The sequence below is a fragment of the Accipiter gentilis genome, chromosome 12 (genome assembly GCF_929443795.1).
Source record: "Accipiter gentilis chromosome 12, bAccGen1.1, whole genome shotgun sequence".
In the NCBI taxonomy this organism is placed as follows: domain Eukaryota; kingdom Metazoa; phylum Chordata; class Aves; order Accipitriformes; family Accipitridae; genus Astur; species Astur gentilis.
The window spans coordinates 672,861-692,539 of NC_064891.1; the positions used below are offsets into that span (position 1 = coordinate 672,861).

Here is a 19,679-nt window from a genome sequence, read left to right on the forward strand (position 1 = left end):
GGTTGCAAAGGCCAAGGATTTCTACAAAATCGGTCCGACCAGAGCGTAGTCAGTCCGTCAGCGCGGGGGAACCACTGAAGAGATGTCACCTACTCGCTCCCTCAGCACTCTGGGGCCGGCCGAGGACACCACCAGCTGCCCTTCAGAAAGCGGAATGTTGCGCTCTTCTGGTCGCTTCCCGTCACTGCAGCCCTCTCGCCGCGGGGGACGGTGCTTTGAGGCTGGGGGGGGGACGGGACGGGACACACCCGTAAGTGCCCCGCGTGGGCGCCGCCCCCGTCGGACGACACTCCCCGCCAGCGCCCGCGGGGCTCGAACCCGCGATCCCCAGCGCGCCGCGAGTGTGATGGTAAGCCCCGCTCCCCCCGCCCCTTCCTTTATAATCCGCCCCGCGCGCGCCCCCGTCTCTGCGCGCGCTCGTGTCGCGTCACTTCCGGTGCGGCGCGGGGCTAGGCGCCGGAAGCGCCTCCATAGCGGGTAGCGGAGTGCTGGGGCGGTGGGAGTTCGCCGGCGCCATGGTGGAGGTAAGGGGCGGTCGGCTCCGCCGCAGGGCCCCTCGCGTCCTCCCTGCCTCGCCGTTGAGGCGTCCCGAGCGAGACTAGGGAGCGGTGCCGGGGCAGCGGGGTGGATTGGGCCCGTGAGGAAGCCGCGGCCGGGCGGCGGCGGGGGGGAGACCGTGCGCGGACCACCGAGCACCGCACCGCGCCCCCCGCCCCCTTTCCCCTTGGTACGGAAGGGCCGCTGTGGGGATAGGCCATGGCGGTCCCTCCGGCTTCCGAGCCCCTGCCGGTCCGCCCCGGGGAAGAGCGAGTTGCGCGCAGGAAGCGAGAGGGGTGTTTCTCGCCGGTCTGAGGGCTGTGGCCTCTGCCTCGCGGGGGCCGTGGTGCGGGTCCTTGGGCCCTGTGGGCCTGGGCAGGAGTAAGCAGCAGGCAGCAGTTTTGCTTTGCCAGATTTAGACCGGATGTGGAATTGGTGCTAGGGTCTGGGGAAGTGACGCTCAACCTCCGGTGGCTTACTGTCTCTGTCAGCTAGTCAAGAAAGCGGTAGATTTTCTGTGAGAGCTTGGAGGTAAAGCTGGGGAGAAGGTTGCTGGTTTTATAGGCCGTGGAGTAGTTAGTGTGGGGTGACTATCGTGTGTTTCCAAAAGCGAGTATCAGGAGTATATAAGAAGGTGCAAAGGCTGCTGCCCCATGCAACACTATTAGCTGCTTGTTACAGAAGAGCGTCTGTCAAAAAAATATTTGTAGATGCTTCTTTCCTATTGGGGAGGCGTTGTGTTACCTATCACTCATGTGGTGATTTCAACAGCTGCTGTTGTTGAATAGTAATTAGCTGCTGTAATGCTTATCTCTTTCTTCAGATGTATGAAATTCCTAACCCAATTCCAAATGTTGCAGGGTTTTTTCACTTAATACATGGAGCTTGCAGCAACTCGCTGAGCAAGAGCCAAAACCTTTGTGTAGGTGCTACCGAGTTAGGAGGGTAAAAGCCACTGCAGTGGCTGGACAGTGAGTGGACAAACAACTTCCAGGGCAGGAAAACAGAACCTACAGAGAGCTTAATAGGGAAGGCACCTGTGTAATGAATCTTGAAGGCTGGGCAGTCGATGATATCCAGTGCCAAAAGTTAGTAATGTCGCTTCCAGTTTGTTGCCATTGTTTGTGTGACATACAGAATGTACAGTCATGCAGAGAGCTTTGGCTTTGTACCTAAGCAAGGAGGCTCAGATTTCCAACGATTTTTTTTGTCCATTGGGAATAAAATATTAATGAAAAAATTAATCGTACTGTTGGTAAGCAAATAGTCTGTATAAGTTAATAGCTTTTAAATTTTGCTTGTTAGTTCCTGAATGGGATTTTAAGAATGTTTTGCTAATAGCAACAAACAAAAATTATAAAAGGAAAACAAGTTTTGTTAGGTTTGATCCCAGGTTTTCTCTCGGTAAACTGTGCTGTGCTTAGGTAAAGTGGCACTGTGCACGGAAACTGATGATTGCCCTTGTTCTTTTTATGGTGGCAGTGAAATAAAATTTACAGGAGTGTTTTCAGAATTGGTTACTTTATTGCCTACATATAAAAACAGAACTGGAAGGGATGAGGGGAAAAAGCTTGCACACTCATGCTTTTGTCATGTAGATGCTGGTGCAAAAAGTTTGATCATGGTTTTTGTCTTGCTTTTCAATGTCTTGGCAGTTTCCAAGAAAGGGAGTGTTATTTTGAGTAAACACTGAGTTAAAGCAATTAACAGATAAACTCAGGAGTGGCGTTTTCTCTGAACTAAATAGTGCTACATCATCTAACAGTACTGAAGTTTGCTACTGAATTTGCTACTTGGGTCAATTTATGTTTCAGTTTTCAATTTTTTATTTAATTATGTCCGAATGTACTTTAATGTTCTTTTATTTATTTTAGGAAGTCCAAAAGCATTCTGTGCACACACTTGTGTTCAGATCCTTGAAGAGAACCCATGATATGTTTGTAGCTGATAATGCCAAGCCTATCCCGTTAGATGAAGAAAGGTAAGTACTGCACTCAGTGAAGTTTTAAACTCAATTAGTGATTATTTCATCCAAGTCAGAAGTTCAGATGTTTCTACAGAGTCAACAGTGTAGTCTTGACGGAAGAAGAATATTAGAATTGTAAAGTAAGTTGTATAAAACCTTCTCTAAAATTTTTCAAAACTTAATAACAGTTCAAAAATCGGGTTTTAATCAGGATTATATTTCACTCTTCCAACAGTCACAAAGTAAAGATGGCAGTTAAGCTGCGTACGGAGTATGGCTCAGTGTTACACATGCCTACTCTTAAAGAAAACTTGAGAGAGAAAGGAGGCCCAAACACCGGGGATCCTTATGGACACAAACAGTATTCTGGAAATCAAGGTTAGTTTGCTCTTAGTGGTATATTTGTCCTTTCTTTTGTAACAGTCAAGCTGTTGTAAAATCTGAAGAATGCAGTCCAATGTTAATCCATCAGAGATAAATATGGAAATCAAGACACGTGGGGTTTTTTGATTGGTATTTTTCTTGCTAGGGTCCACAGGAGGCAAGCAATTCAGAACAAGGAGGAGGTTTGTTTTAACAAAGGAGTAATAGGGTGCTGTGAAATCTCTACAGTAATTCATTAGTAAAAGGAGTAATTTTTACAGTAACATTAGTTTGTGCTGTACTTATGTGTTAGAGAAAGATGAGTAATGTATTTCTCCTTTTTACAAGTTCATGATGGTCAAGGACATGCTTTTTTGTTGTTTTGGCGGTTTTTATTTTGTTTCATAGATATTTTTTTTCAGACTTCCTTTAGCTGTGCAACTATTAAACCAGATAACTCTTTATTTTAAATCTGCAGGTTTTTTCAGTCTATGTTTTGTTATATATAAAACCTGTATGTATTAGGTAGATACCACATGAAAACTTATCTTCTACAGAGTGCCAAATACCACCTTATTTTAGTTGAGATTTTTTTTTCCCCAAGGTACTTTATTTGGAAGTATTCTGAAAGTGAAAGACATTGATATATAATGAAAAATCTTTTAAGAAGAGAAGAACCTCTTTCTTTTCTGATACCACAGACAATCAGTTGTCTTGACTAGGTTACATTTCAGACACCCATGCTATTTGTGTACTTGAATCCTTTTCCATGATACCTACTTCAAAAGGCATCTTTGACAGTATGAGGATTTTTCTCTTGAGAGTCCCTCTTGATAACAGGTAGCCTCACCATATCAAAAATGTTTTTTTACTATTGAGTGTTAGAAAACTGAGATAACCAGAATAAATGAAATTAATGAGAATAAGGAACGTCTAAGTGTAGTACGTTAGAAGTGGTTGCTGGTTTCTTCTATGTATGACCTGCTCTGTTTTACTGTATTCCTGTTTGAGTGCATCATGTGCAGTGCAGTACGAAATGTAGTTATTAATACGATGTTTTATTGTTCTTTAGGACAAGAACTTGAGTATTTGATAACTGGTACACATCCATACCCACCTGGGCCTGGTAAGTAATCTGTGAGCGTTTGCCTGCAGTTTTTGGTGTCCTGTAAGAACAAGGCATCCTCCATCCTAGCAGGAGCAGACTTCTTGCTGTGAATCCATACCTAAAAGTAGTGGGAAATGCCATTCAAGTCTTCCATAGTATTGATGCATAGAGTTTTGTGGCTGATAAATGTTCTGGGATAGGAGGTAGGAGGATTTAGGTACAGATGCAGTGGCTTTTCACTAAGCCTCTGTGGATGTGAGCTTGCTGTGAGATGGTCATTTATTTCTATGAGATGTCACCTCCCATGGTAACTTCATCATAAAGATGTTCTAGGAATCACCTCTCTGATATTGTGGTCCCCTTTCTCTTGGAGAGCTTGCTGAGACCCACAGACCCCTGGTGCCTCCACTGTTAAGGCAGAGCTGCTCTTAGAATTTTGTTGTGAACAAGGAGGGGGGTGTCTGGCTAGAAGGAGGTTGAATGACAAGAGGGAGTGTGTCCTGCTTGTCATCATCAGAGCAGAAAGGTGTAGGCATCACTGCCTTGCTCTGAGAAGGAGACATTAGGGTCTAATTTTAGTGTCATTTGGTTTTGTCTGTGCTTGGAAAGGTTATGTTTCTGTGTTGTTACATTGGCTATTGCTAATTATCACTGTTATTGATCAATCCTGCTCTGTCCTTGTGGCGGTTTAGTTTTAGCTGTTGATCTTTTACTGTTAGTGCTTAAGTTTATTACAAGTATGGTGGAAAATCTGTTGTGGCTTGATTTGTAAGTTAAGAAACGTGAGTGTTCAATAGACCCTCAGCCATTAAAGAAATGTGCATAGTTCCCTGTAACTGCAGCGTCAGGAATTGCTCATAGAGGTTTCTTCAAGTTCAGTGTTCTTTTTATAGAATCGGATATGTTGGGGTTAAAAATGAGGTTTCTTTCTCTGTTGTTTCTTGTTTTAACTTGGGCATCTCGCCCAAATATTGTTTTTGTTGTCAACTGCCAGAACTTTGGTTAGGAAAAGACATAGAGAAATGGGATAAATTCACCAGTGTGCACCAAAACTACACTTTGCAAAGAGTTCTTAAATTTCAAAAAAAAAAAAGGCAATCTGTTCTTAGAATGGGGTTATGAATCATAAGTTGTAGTCTGAAATTCTCACTTCAGCACGACTAAGCCTTTTGTAGTTCTGGCACCACTGCATGATGCCAGCCACTGTGTAGAGATTTCCGTAGTAGTTGAAGCTAGATAACAAGATGGATGCTGCTCCTAGTTAGACTTTTTTTTGTTTCAAATGACAGAATCATCCTGGTTTTTACTGTAGAAATTTTGTACCTACGTATGTAGTAGAATCAAGATAGAAAGGATTTGGGCCAAAATAAAAATTTCAGTAGATTTGACTTGCATGTGAAAAATAATGTCATTGAATGATGGGATTTAATATTATGGGGTGTGACAAGCCCTTGTTTGCAGCCGTACGTGTGTGTGTGTATATATATGTTTGTATAATATACTTTTCCGGATTTTCTTTTTAATAGAGTTGTCTTTGCTTTTACTGTGTTGTGGTGGGGTTTTTTTCTTTCAAGGTGTGGCTCTGACAGCAGATACTAAGGTCCAGAGGATGCCTAGTGAATCTGCAGCGCAGTCCTTAGCCGTAGCACTTCCTGCTTCTCAGTCCAGGTACTGCTGTGTTACTTCATTAACACTTTTGTTATCTATGGGAATTTCAAGGCAAAACACAGAAGTCAGGATGAGAGCTACTTTGAGTATTTTGAATGTTCTAATTTATAAAACGTTTAAAGAAACTACTTTTAGTGTGGCCAGGCATCATTTTTCTGTACGCTGTTTCTTTTTTCTTGGATGTCTCAAGAGGCAATGAGCAGAAGTTGGAACAGGGGAAATTCTGTTTAGATAGAAGAGAAAAAAGTGAGGCTTTGTGGGTGTCTCTTACCTTAAGGTGGTCAGGCACTGGAACAGGTTGCCCAGAGAGGTTGTGGAGGTGTACAACACTTGACTGGATGCAGCCCTGTGATACCTTATCACTTAGTAAAAGAAAGTTGATTCCAATTCATCAACCATTTTCATTCAACCTAGGTTGGATGCAAATCGGACAGCTGCTGGCGTGGGTGATATTTACAGGCATGCTGGAATATCTGAGCGTTCGCAGCCTCCTGGGATGTCTGTGGTGAGTTTGTTGCACATCTAATGTAGAAAGTACTTGGTGTTCACCAGATTGCTTCTGGATTCATTTGTGTGTTGTGTGGAGATCTCCTGACTGACTAAATTTAATCAGTGTTGAGACATCAGAGGGAGAAGGCTTTAGTTTTTAAGGAGAGGTAAGTTATAAAGCATAAGAGTAACCTTCCTTTTAACTTACAGGCCATGGTGGAAGCTGGTGGAAACAAAAATTCTGCATTAATGGCAAAGAAGGCTCCAACCATGCCCAAACCTCAGTGGCATCCACCTTGGAAACTGTACAGAGTAAGTTACAGATGTGTGACATGAACATGCATATAAAAGTAAATGAATGTTTTATGTTCTATAAAGACCTCAAAGCATAATTTTTCTTCTCATTCATAAAAATGAAATCAAATGAAAAGTGATCACAACTAAGTTGTATATGCAACTCCTTATGTTATCTCCTTAGATAACAAAGAGGTTAGATTACAAACATTTTTCATTCTATTTAGTAAATTATTTTGTGAATATTATTAATTTTACCATTTTGTTTACATATGTGTAGCTGTATTATGATAAATTCGTTACAGAGTTTGTTTTTTCTCTTGTAGTCAGATTCTTTGGTAGAGGAACTCAAAGACAAAGTGCAAAATTTGAAACTAATGTTAAAGAAATACTCTAGCAGTGTTAACGTAATGAAATTGTCTCCAAAAGCACTTAAAGGCAGTTAATGTCTGAGTCAACCAGACTTCTTTTACTTGCTATGAAAATGGGGGGAAAAAAGCTGAATATTTCAATCACAAGTTATCTCTGCAGTTTAGATTAACTTGACTAGCCAGTCAAGGCTTGACTTCTAGTCTTGTTTTTTAATTAATCTAATTTACCTTTTGATTTTCTTAGGGAGTAATAATGGCCAGTCCCCCAAAATCTCATAGCTTCTTTAAACGTTTTGGTGATGAGTATGGCAGGGTAGCTGAGTTGAAGGAGAAATCTCTAAGCATATGTATTGGTTCAGATCTTTTTAACTTTTCAGGTGTATCTGTTTGAACATGTACTTTTTTTCTAGAAGAACTGATTCTTACTATGAAATTTAAGCAATTTCATATTTTGTCTGAGAAAGGATGAATATTATTTTAGGAATGTTAGGCTTTCCTGATATTTAAAAATCTCATGCTCTAGTGTCAGAATTGTATTGTTTTAGCGCTGTTCATCTAAATATAGCACCATTTATAAGCATTTAAATCTTCGGAAGGAGATATATTAGTCATAAATCTTAAGGCTAATCTCAAAGTAATTTTTTGAAAAACACTTGAGGCAAAGGATTATATAGGTTTTCTAAATAGAGAGTATTGGAATGTGCTCTCTATAAAAATTAAGGCAAATGCCATTTGAAAAAAATGGCACCAAAATAAACCCATCAGGGATTGAAGGTAAACAAATGAAAATTGCCTACTTGTTAGGAGCACTTTCTTTTTAGAGAGAGACTGTAAATACAATTCAAGTCACTGTACTAACTTTATGTGTAAACAGTTTTAATGGAGATTTGCTATCAAAATCCTTACTCAACAGGACAAAAGCTTGTTCAAGGAACTCAAGCATAGCTCCTATGAAACCAAACGTGGGTTTCATCTTATCTGTTACTTAAGATCTACACTTTAACTGGTCTTCTTAAGTTTGATTTAAAGCCGTTTGTGAAAGATGGGGACTTAAAATAGGTCAGATGAATTATTGCTTAGATTTCTTCCATGGAAATGCCTGTTTCTATTCCTAGACTACAAAGAAATCTAGACAGCTATCTCAAATGTATGCAGCTGCGGTCTCATCTGGTGAGAAGAATCCACTTTAGCTTTCCAAAGTATTTCTGCCTAAGAACTTTTGCTATGTTTTAGATCTTTTGAAATGAGCTTATGACGGTACATGAAATATGCCATCCAGTGAAACCAAATATGGGTTTTGATTTTAGCTGTCTTGACTTCAGAGAAATTAGAGAAACAGAAAGGCGGCTGTAAGCAAGCCATGTATTGGTGGAGCTTTTCTTGTGAGATCTGTCCCCAGTATTTTGTTACCAGAAAGTTTCTGACACTCATATTACCCCTTATTTGGGGAAAAGGAGGTGGTGGTGTGCTTTAAGAGCTTATTATATGGGCAATGTGATTTAACAGTTAAGATTTTATATAATTATTCTTTATTTTTGTATAAGCAATATATAGCAGCGTGAGGAACTTGGGCTTAAATAAAGTCTTTCTCTGCAAAGTCTCAGGTGTTGAGCCACAGTATTATGGAGTCTCAAAGGATTTGAAAAAGTTGCTTATAGGAGCAGGGTATTTCTGTATTGCAAGTTCCCAAGTCTGGTGTATGACATGTACATTTCTAGTAGTCTCTTCATTTAACTACAGTAGAAATGAAGCTCTCTTCAGTTCTAACTCCGCATTTGACTTTTGGGGTACTGTGTGTTTCTTGGTGAACATTAACAAATTCCAGTGTTGGAGAATTTAAATTATATTGACAGATGTATGTGTATTATTTCTGATTTAGAAAAAATTTTGGTTTTTTTTCTAAAGGTTATCAGTGGTCACCTGGGCTGGGTGAGATGTATTGCAGTAGAACCAGGAAATCAGTGGTTTGTTACTGGCTCTGCTGACAGAACCATAAAGGTAACAAGTTCAAGAAATCACTGACAAAGTTTGTGGGGGGTGGTTTTTTTGTTCTCTTGTTACTTAAAAATGTCTTCAGCCCTTGGAAGCAATTTCTTGCTTACTGCTTGCAGAGTAATGAACTGTAGAACATTTTTATTACCTAGTCATAAAGGATTTGTGGAGTATTACTCCTTGAGATTTCATTTATTACATGGTAGTAGCTGGAGAGCAAATGTTTGTTATTGTAATTTTTAACTTAAAATGCAACAGTATCAGTTACATCTGGGCTGTTTACCCGGACTATCACTATGTAGCTTTTACCTCTCTACCTCAAAATACCTTTTTTTTTTTTTTTTTTTGATGCAGATTTGGGACCTTGCTAGTGGCAAATTGAAATTGTCTTTGACGGGACACATCAGTACTGTACGAGGGGTGATAGTAAGTGCAAGAAGTCCATACCTATTTTCTTGTGGAGAAGACAAACAAGTGAAATGCTGGGATCTTGAATACAATAAGGTAAGCTGTAGTGTCTTCAATTGGAATTAATTGGTGGTGGCAAATATAAAAATCAAAGCATTTAGAATATTCTTTCAAATATTCAGTTATTGTGTGTGTGGTTTTTTTATTCATCTAGGTTATCAGACATTACCATGGTCATCTAAGTGCTGTCTATGGTTTAGACTTGCATCCAACAATAGATGTACTGGTAACATGTAGCAGAGATTCAACAGCACGAGTAAGTATAGTATTGTTATGTTTTAACATCTTGATATGTCAATGTGTTTCAACATCTTCTATTTGTAAAAGTGAATACTTACCAAAAGTTACCATGAATCAAGATGAAAATAGTAAGATGGTTTATGTTAATTTTGTCTTCCATCGTTGATAAAAACTGAAGCCCGAATATGCAAAAATGCAGTGTCACTTCAGGAGAATGTTTTATTTCTTAACTTAGTAGGTAGACTACATAGTATATAGGATCACTTTGTTATATTTAGAAGATGGTATGGTTTTATGGTGACTTTAACTTATCTGTATGTCTGGAAATTCAGTGGCAAGCTCCCTGCTCCCCTTGAAATTTGCCAGCTGATGCAGTTGTGTGATTAATTGTTGGATGAAAAAAACCTAAATACCATTGTTTAATCTGTAGAACTGTGGCAAGAAATTCATGTAATCAGTGACAGTGCCTAAAATATGTTTAATATGCACCTGTTATTGACCTCTGTGACTGACTTACTGTGAATTCATAGATTTGGGATGTGAGGACGAAAGCCAGCGTGCACACACTATCGGGGCACACAAATGCGGTAGCGACAGTGAAATGCCAAGCTGCAGAACCACAAATTATTACAGGTATAGTGGGCATGGTTTCACAAGTAATATGATTGTAAAACATAATCATGAATGTATTTGTTCAGTAATTATGTGAGGTCCATAATGTTATCTTTGTTAATTTATTCAATTTCCCTTATTAGTTTTCTCTTGAACATGGGCCATGCAGTGGTTATTTCATACTGTTAATGGTATGTTTAAGCAATGTTTGAAAGTTTTTCTGCACTTCCTTTGTTTCTGGTGTTTACATTTTTTGTTGTAATATATACTGAGGCTTGCATTTTCTGTGATATTCCACAGTTCTCCCCAATTCAGTTAAGAAGTGTCCAGTACCATGGCTAAATATGAAGTTTATCTTCTTTCCCGTTATGTCAAAATCTAGCCTTGTTGTGTAACTACTTAGGTCTCCTTGAATTTCAAACTGCATAGGGCTATTACAATCCAGCATCTTTCTTGTATGAGGTGGCATTAGTGTCACATTTTTGTAACAAACGTTAACAATATTTTTGTCTCAGATACAAAAGTTTTGGCAGCCATGTCAAAATGGTAATGATAGTAGAAACCATCATACTGATTCTATCATTTTTTATTTTCTTTTCATTGCAGGCAGTCATGATACTACCATACGGCTCTGGGATTTGGTGGCAGGAAAAACTCGTGTTACTTTAACAAATCACAAGAAATCTGTAAGAGCAGTAGTGCTACATCCGAGACAGTACGTTTTCCTCATTCTTTTACACTTTCACAATTCACAACTTTGTGTGGTGACAGCCAATGTGAGTGATAATTTTAAATGGTAGGGCAAAATAATATGAAAAACTAAGGAGCTTAGAATGCTGTAAAAATGTACATATCACTTCTCAAATACCTTTACTACACTGATTGTGCTCCCCAAGTATTGGCACTGGTGTACGTTAGCAATCCTGAGAATGTCTTATCCCGCAGAATTTCTTATGTATGTGCCTGTGATGCAGTCCTTGAGAAACCAGAGACGCTGGGCTTGTAAGGCTAATAATAAATATGTAACTGAATGATTTTTAGCAGAAAGTGAAGTAATGTTATAAAGTGGCACATCTGAACAATGCTAAAGGAGGCAGTGGTTAATACAAAAAGATTGTTTTGAATATGTGTTTCACTGCACAAGACACTTCAATCTGACCTCAAAAAGAAACTTCTTGTGAGTATTTAATCTTTGAAGCAGGTGTTGTTGGAAGTACTCTGAACTTAGATACTATATTTTGATGTATCAACAGTTGCTTGGTCAGATAAATCCCCATTAAAACAATGGAGAAAAGGAATTCACATAGAACTGCAGTACTTCTGCACATTCTGTATCTTAAGATGAAATTCTGTCAGTGCAGAAGCTTAGAATCTTTATGAATCAATTCAGATACAATCTGTGTGTCTGAAAAATTATAAAAACCTCATGCTATCCCTGTTAGCTATAGCAGAAAAAAACCCTATTTTTTTATATTCTGCCAAAAAAAAAAAAATCTGGCTTCAGATTCATCAATCATACCTCTGAAAAATACTTGAAGTGTTTTTATCAAGCAGTAGCAACTGTCAGCCTAGTATTTTTTGTTTCAGTATTTCTGTAGTGTTTAATATTCCAGTATTTTTTTCCTAATCTATTTTGTTATTGAAGAATCTATTAAGTAGACAGCAAATCGCTTAGATGTTATGGCAACTGAAAATATTCTTACAGGCTTTTGTATGTGCTACCCAAATAACCTTGTTAACTGCTTCCACATGTTAAAATGAGGGAATTGATTTTTACGGTAACTTAATAAAACAAATTATCTTTCATAGTTCACTTTTTTGCAGTGCTTTATCCTTGGTTGTGTAGTTTTAGAGGACTAGCCAATACTGGTTTTGTGCTTTGTTTCTTTTCCTGATACCTGTGCTGATGATGCCCTTAAATGTGAAAATTTGCCAGAATAACAACTGATAATATCTAAATGTGCATTTTTAATGTTTGTTTGCATATTAACTTCCTATATGGTGTAGGATTTATAAAGTTTAGGTAATCTGTGGAGCAGGAAGGAAAAGGGTAGTTCATGGCTTCATAGAGTTGCTTCACTTTATGCAAAGTAAAAATGTCAGAAAAGCAGTTTTAGTATAAGTAACTTTGACACTACTGTTAAATGCTAGTTGCAGTGTAGGATGTATGCTATCCCTACAGCTGTTTTGAACTTTAATATACTGTCCTTATTTTCTTTCAGTTACACATTTGCATCTGGTTCTCCAGATAATATTAAGCAGTGGAAATTCCCAGATGGAAATTTCATTCAAAACCTCTCTGGTCACAATGCTATTATCAACACGCTGGCTGTAAATTCCGATGGTGTTCTGGTCTCAGGAGGTAAAATGAGAAATATATGTTCATATTTCCCTTTTCCGCTCCCCTATGCATACATGGCTGGAAGTCCTTAAACGAAGATGCCTGCCGAGCTCTCCTTTATCTGGGCCTGTAAGCCTGCTACAGCATACAACTTCATTTCATAGTGAAATGGGATTGCTTGTAGGGCTGCTTATATCTTCTTGGATGTTACTGAGCTGCATGCACAAAAATGTGTTTGAAAGGACTTCTAATGTGCTGCAGGGAAGAGGTTTCCTCTTTTCAGTTGACTACTACTGCAAGGCTCCTGAGTCCATCTGCTATGATCTGAGTCTGAATTGTTAGTGTCCCCTTGGGAGTGGTGAGGAAATTGGAAGCTGCCTTGGAGACTTCTGGCTCTTTGTTGGCTGCTCTCTGTTAGTAACATGTTGATGCAGTGAGAATGGATAGAGGATATAGAAACATCTTGCTAAAGGTTGCTGTACCCTTTAAATGTGATCTCTGTCCTGTTTTTTATGCAGCTCAAATGCGTTGGTTCTGTTGTCTCGGAAGTTTCTTGCATGCATTTTCTGATGTTATCTTTGTATCGCTTAAAAGACTGATAGCTAATTTCCTAATTTTATTTGGTCCTATGAATCAAAACCACGTTTACTCAGCAATACTGTACGCTCAAGTGTTCTGGAATTAAGAAACTAGCCACTTGGCTTCAGTGTGCCTACATATATTCAGGGAGGATTTTGTGTCTGTTGTGACACATCGATTTAATTTTTTCACTTAAAAGCTTCATGAATTTAATAATCATCTGATACATTAAAGTATTGTTAGTGGTCTGTGAGCCCCCAGATTCTGGGGACTACTAGTTTGTGTTCATGTATCTGAGTTGTACTGAATGCTTACTGCATCTGATTGTGAATAATTTTATGTAAGAACAGTTACTATCTCATATTGCAGGTTGCATTTATCTATATATCAGTTAAGAAGTATTTTGGTGGGAGTATGTGTTACTACATAATCTATGATATTTCTGAGTTCTATGTTTGTACAATACAAAGTACATATGTAGGCCTTTTTTAGTGACAAGTTTTTTTGAAAGCAGCTTCTAGAAATCCCAGCTGAATTCAGATCTTTTTGTTAAGGCACTGTGTCTACATAGGAGGGAGATTGTAAGTGTGTTTTTGAAGTATATGCTGTTATAAACAGGAGATGAGTAAGTAGTGTGGAAAAAAGGGAGTCCTAATTTTATAGCTTGAGAGCTGAGCTCTAGAGTCCAAGATTGCATGGGAAACCAGAGTTAAAGGAGGAGGTTAAACCCAAATCTCACCAGTTGCTTAATTGTGAGATTGTCCTGAGAGAACTCTAGCAGTCAGAGGAAAGTGAATTAAGAGGCTAGAATGTATTGTTCCATATAACTTTGCAGAGCCTGAGTTTTTTACCTCTTAGTTTTGCTTGTCTAATCTTTTGGGTAGTTGTAAAGAAGGATGGGACTGAATTCATAGTATCACATGTGATAAAACAGTTTAAGATGGGTTCCATGAGTTTGCAGAAGCAGATATTATGAAGAACATTTCTGTATTTGTAACCAGTCCATAACAAAAAAAAGTAACAATTAAGTTGCACTTTGAAATACTGAAATGTGTTTAGTCCCATTTGGTCCCATGTGCTCTTGGTCCCATTTGATACAGTATGTTATGTAGGCTGAGGATGTGGAATAAAATGGAAATGTGCTAAGCAGGAGTTGGAAGATAGCCAATTATATTGTCAGCTTACCTTGATTATGTTTTCCAGTATGGATAACAGTGGCCCTTGATTTTAAAATTTGGATAAAGCTCTATCTGACAACTGGTGCATTCATAGTGAGAGCAAGAACATTACAAAATAACTGGACCAGTCTTGTAACTCGTTCTGTATTATTTTGAAGACTCTTCTAGAATAGCTTTGTAGGATACTTTTGTGTTAGTAGTAGTTAAGGCTTTAGAAAAATTTGTTCCTTTTCCACATTAAAAAAACCCCTATAGTTTTAGTAACACTATTTGTGAGTTTTTTAAAAATTAAAACTTGAATATTGACTCCCCCCTCCTTTACATCGTCATGGTATCTACAGCAACTTCAAAGAAGTCGATGCTGAATTAAAATAGTTGAGGTTACCTTAGATTATTTTACTGTAGAAGCACCCTTCTCGAAACATGTGGATTTCTTGTCTAGTTGGCAGCTGTGGAGAAACTTCTAGTAGATGTGTTGTGGCTAGATAATGCTTTGGGAAGGGGTTGGGTTTTTGTAACTAAAAATTGCTTTGAGAGCATCCTTCTGAATACAGCGTTTAGATTGCTGTGAATACCCTGTAGCACTAGTAGTAATACTGGCAGTGGTTTTACCTGTATTTGAAATAGAACTTCTGCAAACATTGAGCCTATATCCCATTACAGCTTTGTTTAATGTCTGTCATCTGTTTGACAGGATGATACCCCTTTGTTCAATTTTAGTGGAGGTACTGAACAGGGAGTTTGATATTCAGAATGCCTGTACTTTGCTTCCACAGCAACTTGCCGCAATTGCCTTGTGATGTAGTGTATCATCCCTCTGATGCAAAACTGGATGAAATTCTGAGGAAGTTTCCATCAGCCTTCTTAAACAAGATCAGCCTTTCTTAACTAAGAAGGAAAGCAGTAGAAAATGGGAAACCTTGTAGGGTGTACTGAGCCATTCTATATTAATGTTATAGCTGATGTATTCCTGATGTATTCCTAATGTATTAACTAGTTGTTCATGATACTGTTTTTAGAAAACCGATAGAAATTAACTGGTTAAAATACTAAATATGTTTGTCTGTTTTAGCTGATAATGGTACTATGCATCTTTGGGACTGGAGAACTGGATACAATTTCCAGAGAGTACATGCAGCTGTACAGCCAGGCTCTTTGGACAGTGAATCGGGAATATTTGCTTGTGTTTTTGACCAGTCAGAAAGCAGATTGCTAACTGCTGAAGCTGATAAAACCATAAAAGTATACAAAGAAGATGATACTGCGGTATGTCCAAGTGTTGTCTTGATGTATTTTCATGAAATCAACAGATTTCAAACAAATGTTACACATATCAGTAAGGGATGTGCACAGACTCGTGTAATCCATTTTATTAACGTTTGAAAGCAGTGTGTAATAATGTTACAAGGACAGCAGCTAGTTTCCGCACTCCTAATTTCTTATTATATGCTATAGTACAAATAAGTGTCAGGTCCATCAACTCTTCTGCAAAAGTCCTTTGTGATACACTTTGGAGAAATCTTAATAATGTACATTGTGTTTTGAAGCCAGTAGGGGATTATGTGTGGTTGTATTGATTAAACCATGGGAATTAGCAAAAAGATTACATTTTAAAGATTTATTGTACTTCTGTATATGATCTAGATTTGTTATTTGCCGTTACAATTTTTAGAATTCAGAGTAAATAGCTTATTTTCAAACTGTTATTCTTAAATCTGAATCCATTTACTAATGGAGAAGACAATACGTTATTGTATAGTTTATTGGAGTATGCATTCAATATAAAGAATATAAGGACCTTTATTAAGCCTTGGAAATTTTGCATTGAATTATACTTGGAACAACTCTTAAATATAAAGGAATAAGGAATGTTTTAATCCATTTTGCAATTGGGCAAACTGTAGACTCTGTGGCATCTGCCAATACAGATTTAGATATTGCTGGAAGGACTGTCACTGGAATTTCTGTTCCTGTGCTTTGATCACTACAATGTTGTTTCTGAAATGCCATTGGCAGCCTGACTTCTGTCCTTGTTGCAAAACCAAAAAAACAAAACACCAAACAAAAAAACCCCCAAACAAGTCTTGTCATGTACTTCAGACAGTGGGATGATATAAAATTTCATCTGGGTAAATTAATTACGTAGTAGATTGGATATTTATAATGGGACATATGAAATAAAGTACATATACTGTGTGAGTAATATTTTAAAATAAACCCTAATTAAAGGTGAATTTCAAGTTAAAAATAATCCTTACAAGTTTTTTCTTTTTTCTCTTTAGACTGAAGAAACTCATCCTGTCAGCTGGAAACCAGAAATTATCAAGAGAAAGCGTTTTTAATGCGGCAACATACTTATGCTGTGATTTTGTTTTGGCTTTCCTGAGAGCATTCAGTCACATTTTGTTCTGCCTAGAACAGCAGAGCAGGAAGTCAGCTCAGTCATTGCTATTTCAACATGTTTTATAATAAATTTTATTTCTCTGTCCTTTTGTCTTTTTTTCGGTGTGATCCCAGCAAACCAGTTGCAGCTGTTAACTTTCTCTTTGTGGAGCTCATATAGTTCATGAAAAGGGTGGATGTGCAGGTCATTGCTTTTTTTATATGAATCTATTGAGTGTAGGTCTAAAAATATTTTGATGAGCCAGGTTTTCTGAAAGACCCTTGCTTGACTCCAAAAATTAATTGCAAATTTGTGCATAGAAGCCACCTACTGGGAATTCCTTGAGTGACACTTTTAGATTTTAGACCAGTATTGTTTACTGTACATGTGCTAAGTATGTACTGTAATGGAACAGTATATATACTCAAGTATAGAGTAATAGAGTAATCAAGAAAGAAGTGGGACAATATAATAATGATGTAGTTTGTTTTATAAAGACAGCCATTGAGCATTGACAGTGCTGTGTTATTGAATGAAATGGATCTTCAAAGTGTTTCTTTGCCTAGGCAAGTTTTCATATGCAACTACTTATCTTCACTTGTTACATTTCAGAATAGACTTTCTATAGGAAGGACCACTGTCAAGTCATATTGTTCAGTCACTACAAGGTTAAGACCAGTTGACTTTCTTTGTAAATCACCTGTTTTTCCCATTTACCCAAATCGTATATGACATTAGAGTACAGCGAACTTTTAAAACTGAGCTCTAAGAGGAAAAGCTCTTAAGTGATTCCAGCCTTAATTTTACATGTTGCTGTCTCCCTATGATCTTATGAAGGGATTTAAATAAAAAAATATTTACTGAAAGATAATTCGTACTCATGAAGGGACAAATCTCATTGTGTTTACAAACAGCCACATAACAAGCAGTAAGCATGTAAGCCTCCTTGCTACAGCTTATCTGTGATGTCTGTGCTGCTCTAAAGTACTTTCCCTTCCACGGGGGGTGGGGGACACTTAAGTTATCAAGCCATTCAGTAGTTGGCAACTTTGCTACTCATGTTAATAGCTGCAGTGGCAAGTTTCATGCTGGGTAGATGCTGAGAATTGTTCTGTGGTCACAGCATTGATAGCAAGCAGTTCACAATAATTATTTCTGTTCTCTGCCAGTCTGACTTCTTTCAAATCTGGGATTTATGTTAGAGAAAGGAGTTACTTGCAATGTAACTTACAAAAAGCTACTAAAACTAAGTGTTGTTTATATTATGAGAAATTTTGTCTTGTCTTTTATGATGCACAGGAGGTCTTGTATTTGTAATTTGAATGTTTGACAAGGTCATTTTAAGGGAGTCCATGCTGCATAAATAACTGAATTTGGGTTGACAGCTATTGTCTGAAGCATCTTCACAAAAAAGAGAGGGAAGTATTTGGTATTTACAAATTGGATTAAATATCTTTTATTTGGATGACAATTTGAATTTTTCTAGATCTTTATTACAGCTGTTAACATAACGGGGGGAAAATACAGGTTGTGGCTTATGTGTATTTTATACTGCTGCTAATGCTTCATTCCAGAAATCAATGAATTATTGGTGTTACACAGAATTTTCTTGTTCACAGTCAAATCCTCTGTAGGAAACCAGAGTGGAGAGGAATAACTTGAAAGGGGGTGAGATTGTTATGACTTTGGAGGGGGGGTGTTTTTAATTTTTTGTTAAGTGTCTATGTCTTTTGGTAATTTGGAATTAGGAAGGGGAAATTAGAGGGTTTGGCTCACATTTCTAGCACATCTCTGTACTGGCACTTTCCTTTAAAAACTGCATTTATTCCACTGTTTATTGCTTTGAGGAGAGATCAGAAAGTCTCCTGCAGAACCTGTGTTTCTTCCCTGGACTTCTGCAGGCATCTGCTAGCATGGGGCAGCGGTTGCCAGAGCATTCTTTGTGCCCTGGGTAAAGATTTTATTTGCAAATTAAAGGCTGTGCACCAATATTTGGAATAGTGCTTCTCCTTTTTGGCTTTACAATACACTGTCCTAGTTCTAAGTGTGATTTTTTTTTTTTTTTTATTGTATTCTTTAACATTTGATTTGCATGTTCATTTTCTTCCCAGCAGTTTTTTCTTTTACGTGACAGTAATATGAATATCATGACATATACTTCTGTAAGTATTATTTATGACACATCAAGGTTATCAGATTTCAGTTAAGTGCTCCTCTAGTGCAAAATAAGCCTAGATAGTGATACACATACCTGATTGTGTAGGATATACAGTGACATTAGATTTGTCCATGTAAGTCATAAGGTGAAGCAAAAGAGGAGGATCTGGTCCACTGAATGTATTTTCCATGCTTCTGGAAAGTGTCACACTGCAGTGTCAGTTAAAGTAATCTTGAACGGGAGTCTAATCTCAGAAAATACTTATTGTCGTTTATTTCATAAAATTTGATGTTGTCTTCTGTATGTGATCAAATCACACACATTTCTACCACAAACCTTGTTTTGTTTTATACTGTACATAATTGCAGAGAAGTAAGAAAATGTTTTTTGTTTGTAATATAATTCAAAAAGGTGTAACTGGTAAAAGTGATAAATTTTAAGATCACTCTTTGCTGTATACTAAAGCATCCCATGTAAGCTATGCAGCTAGAATGCTGTCATTTGCTGGCAGCATGAAAGTTGTGCAGAACAGTTTGTCTTTGGCAACTTAAAGGCTTACAGAAGTAAATCTTTAATAGCCAGTTGCTTTTTAGTCCTTTTAGGTAAGAATTAAAGTGCTATGCCTGATTTGAGTGACAGCAATTTAGAGATCAATAAAACCTTCAATACAACATGATTTCATGTCTTTTTTTCCATTTTGGGTTTTGTAGTAAGAACAAAAAAGTAAATACATTGAAAGTTGAAGTAATTTAGTATTAAAATTCACAGTTTCCCATAGTACAGTAACAACTATTTTTGCAGATCTGCTGTATTGGGGAGAGAGAAAGTACTGATATATTATATTATAGTATATTATAAAGAGCTTCCTATATGCGTGAAGGGATTAGCAAACCAAATGCGGAGTTGTTCATGAATTTTCTCTAATGTGTTTA

At 37.8% G+C, this 19,679-nt stretch overlaps 1 protein-coding gene across 3 annotated transcripts; it reads left to right on the plus strand.

Moving 5' to 3' along the window:
- Positions 1-435: 435 nt before the first annotated feature.
- On the plus strand, positions 436-19,423 carry PLRG1 (pleiotropic regulator 1). Of its 3 annotated transcripts, XM_049814837.1 has the most exons (15): positions 436-524; positions 2,412-2,518; positions 2,739-2,881; positions 3,939-3,992; positions 5,549-5,642; positions 6,057-6,147; positions 6,342-6,443; positions 8,702-8,794; positions 9,143-9,292; positions 9,411-9,512; positions 10,027-10,129; positions 10,715-10,823; positions 12,331-12,470; positions 15,279-15,472; positions 16,489-19,423. In XM_049814837.1, exons 1-15 carry the CDS (start codon positions 516-518, stop codon positions 16,546-16,548), a joined length of 1,551 nt encoding a protein of 516 aa, XP_049670794.1. In that variant the 5' UTR covers positions 436-515; the 3' UTR covers positions 16,549-19,423. The 3 variants fall into 3 exon arrangements, with proteins under 3 accessions (XP_049670794.1, XP_049670795.1, XP_049670796.1); XM_049814838.1 differs by lacking the exon at positions 8,702-8,794; XM_049814839.1 differs by lacking the exons at positions 436-524; positions 2,412-2,518 and adding an exon at positions 2,528-2,643.
- The last annotated feature ends 256 nt before the right edge of the window (positions 19,424-19,679 follow it).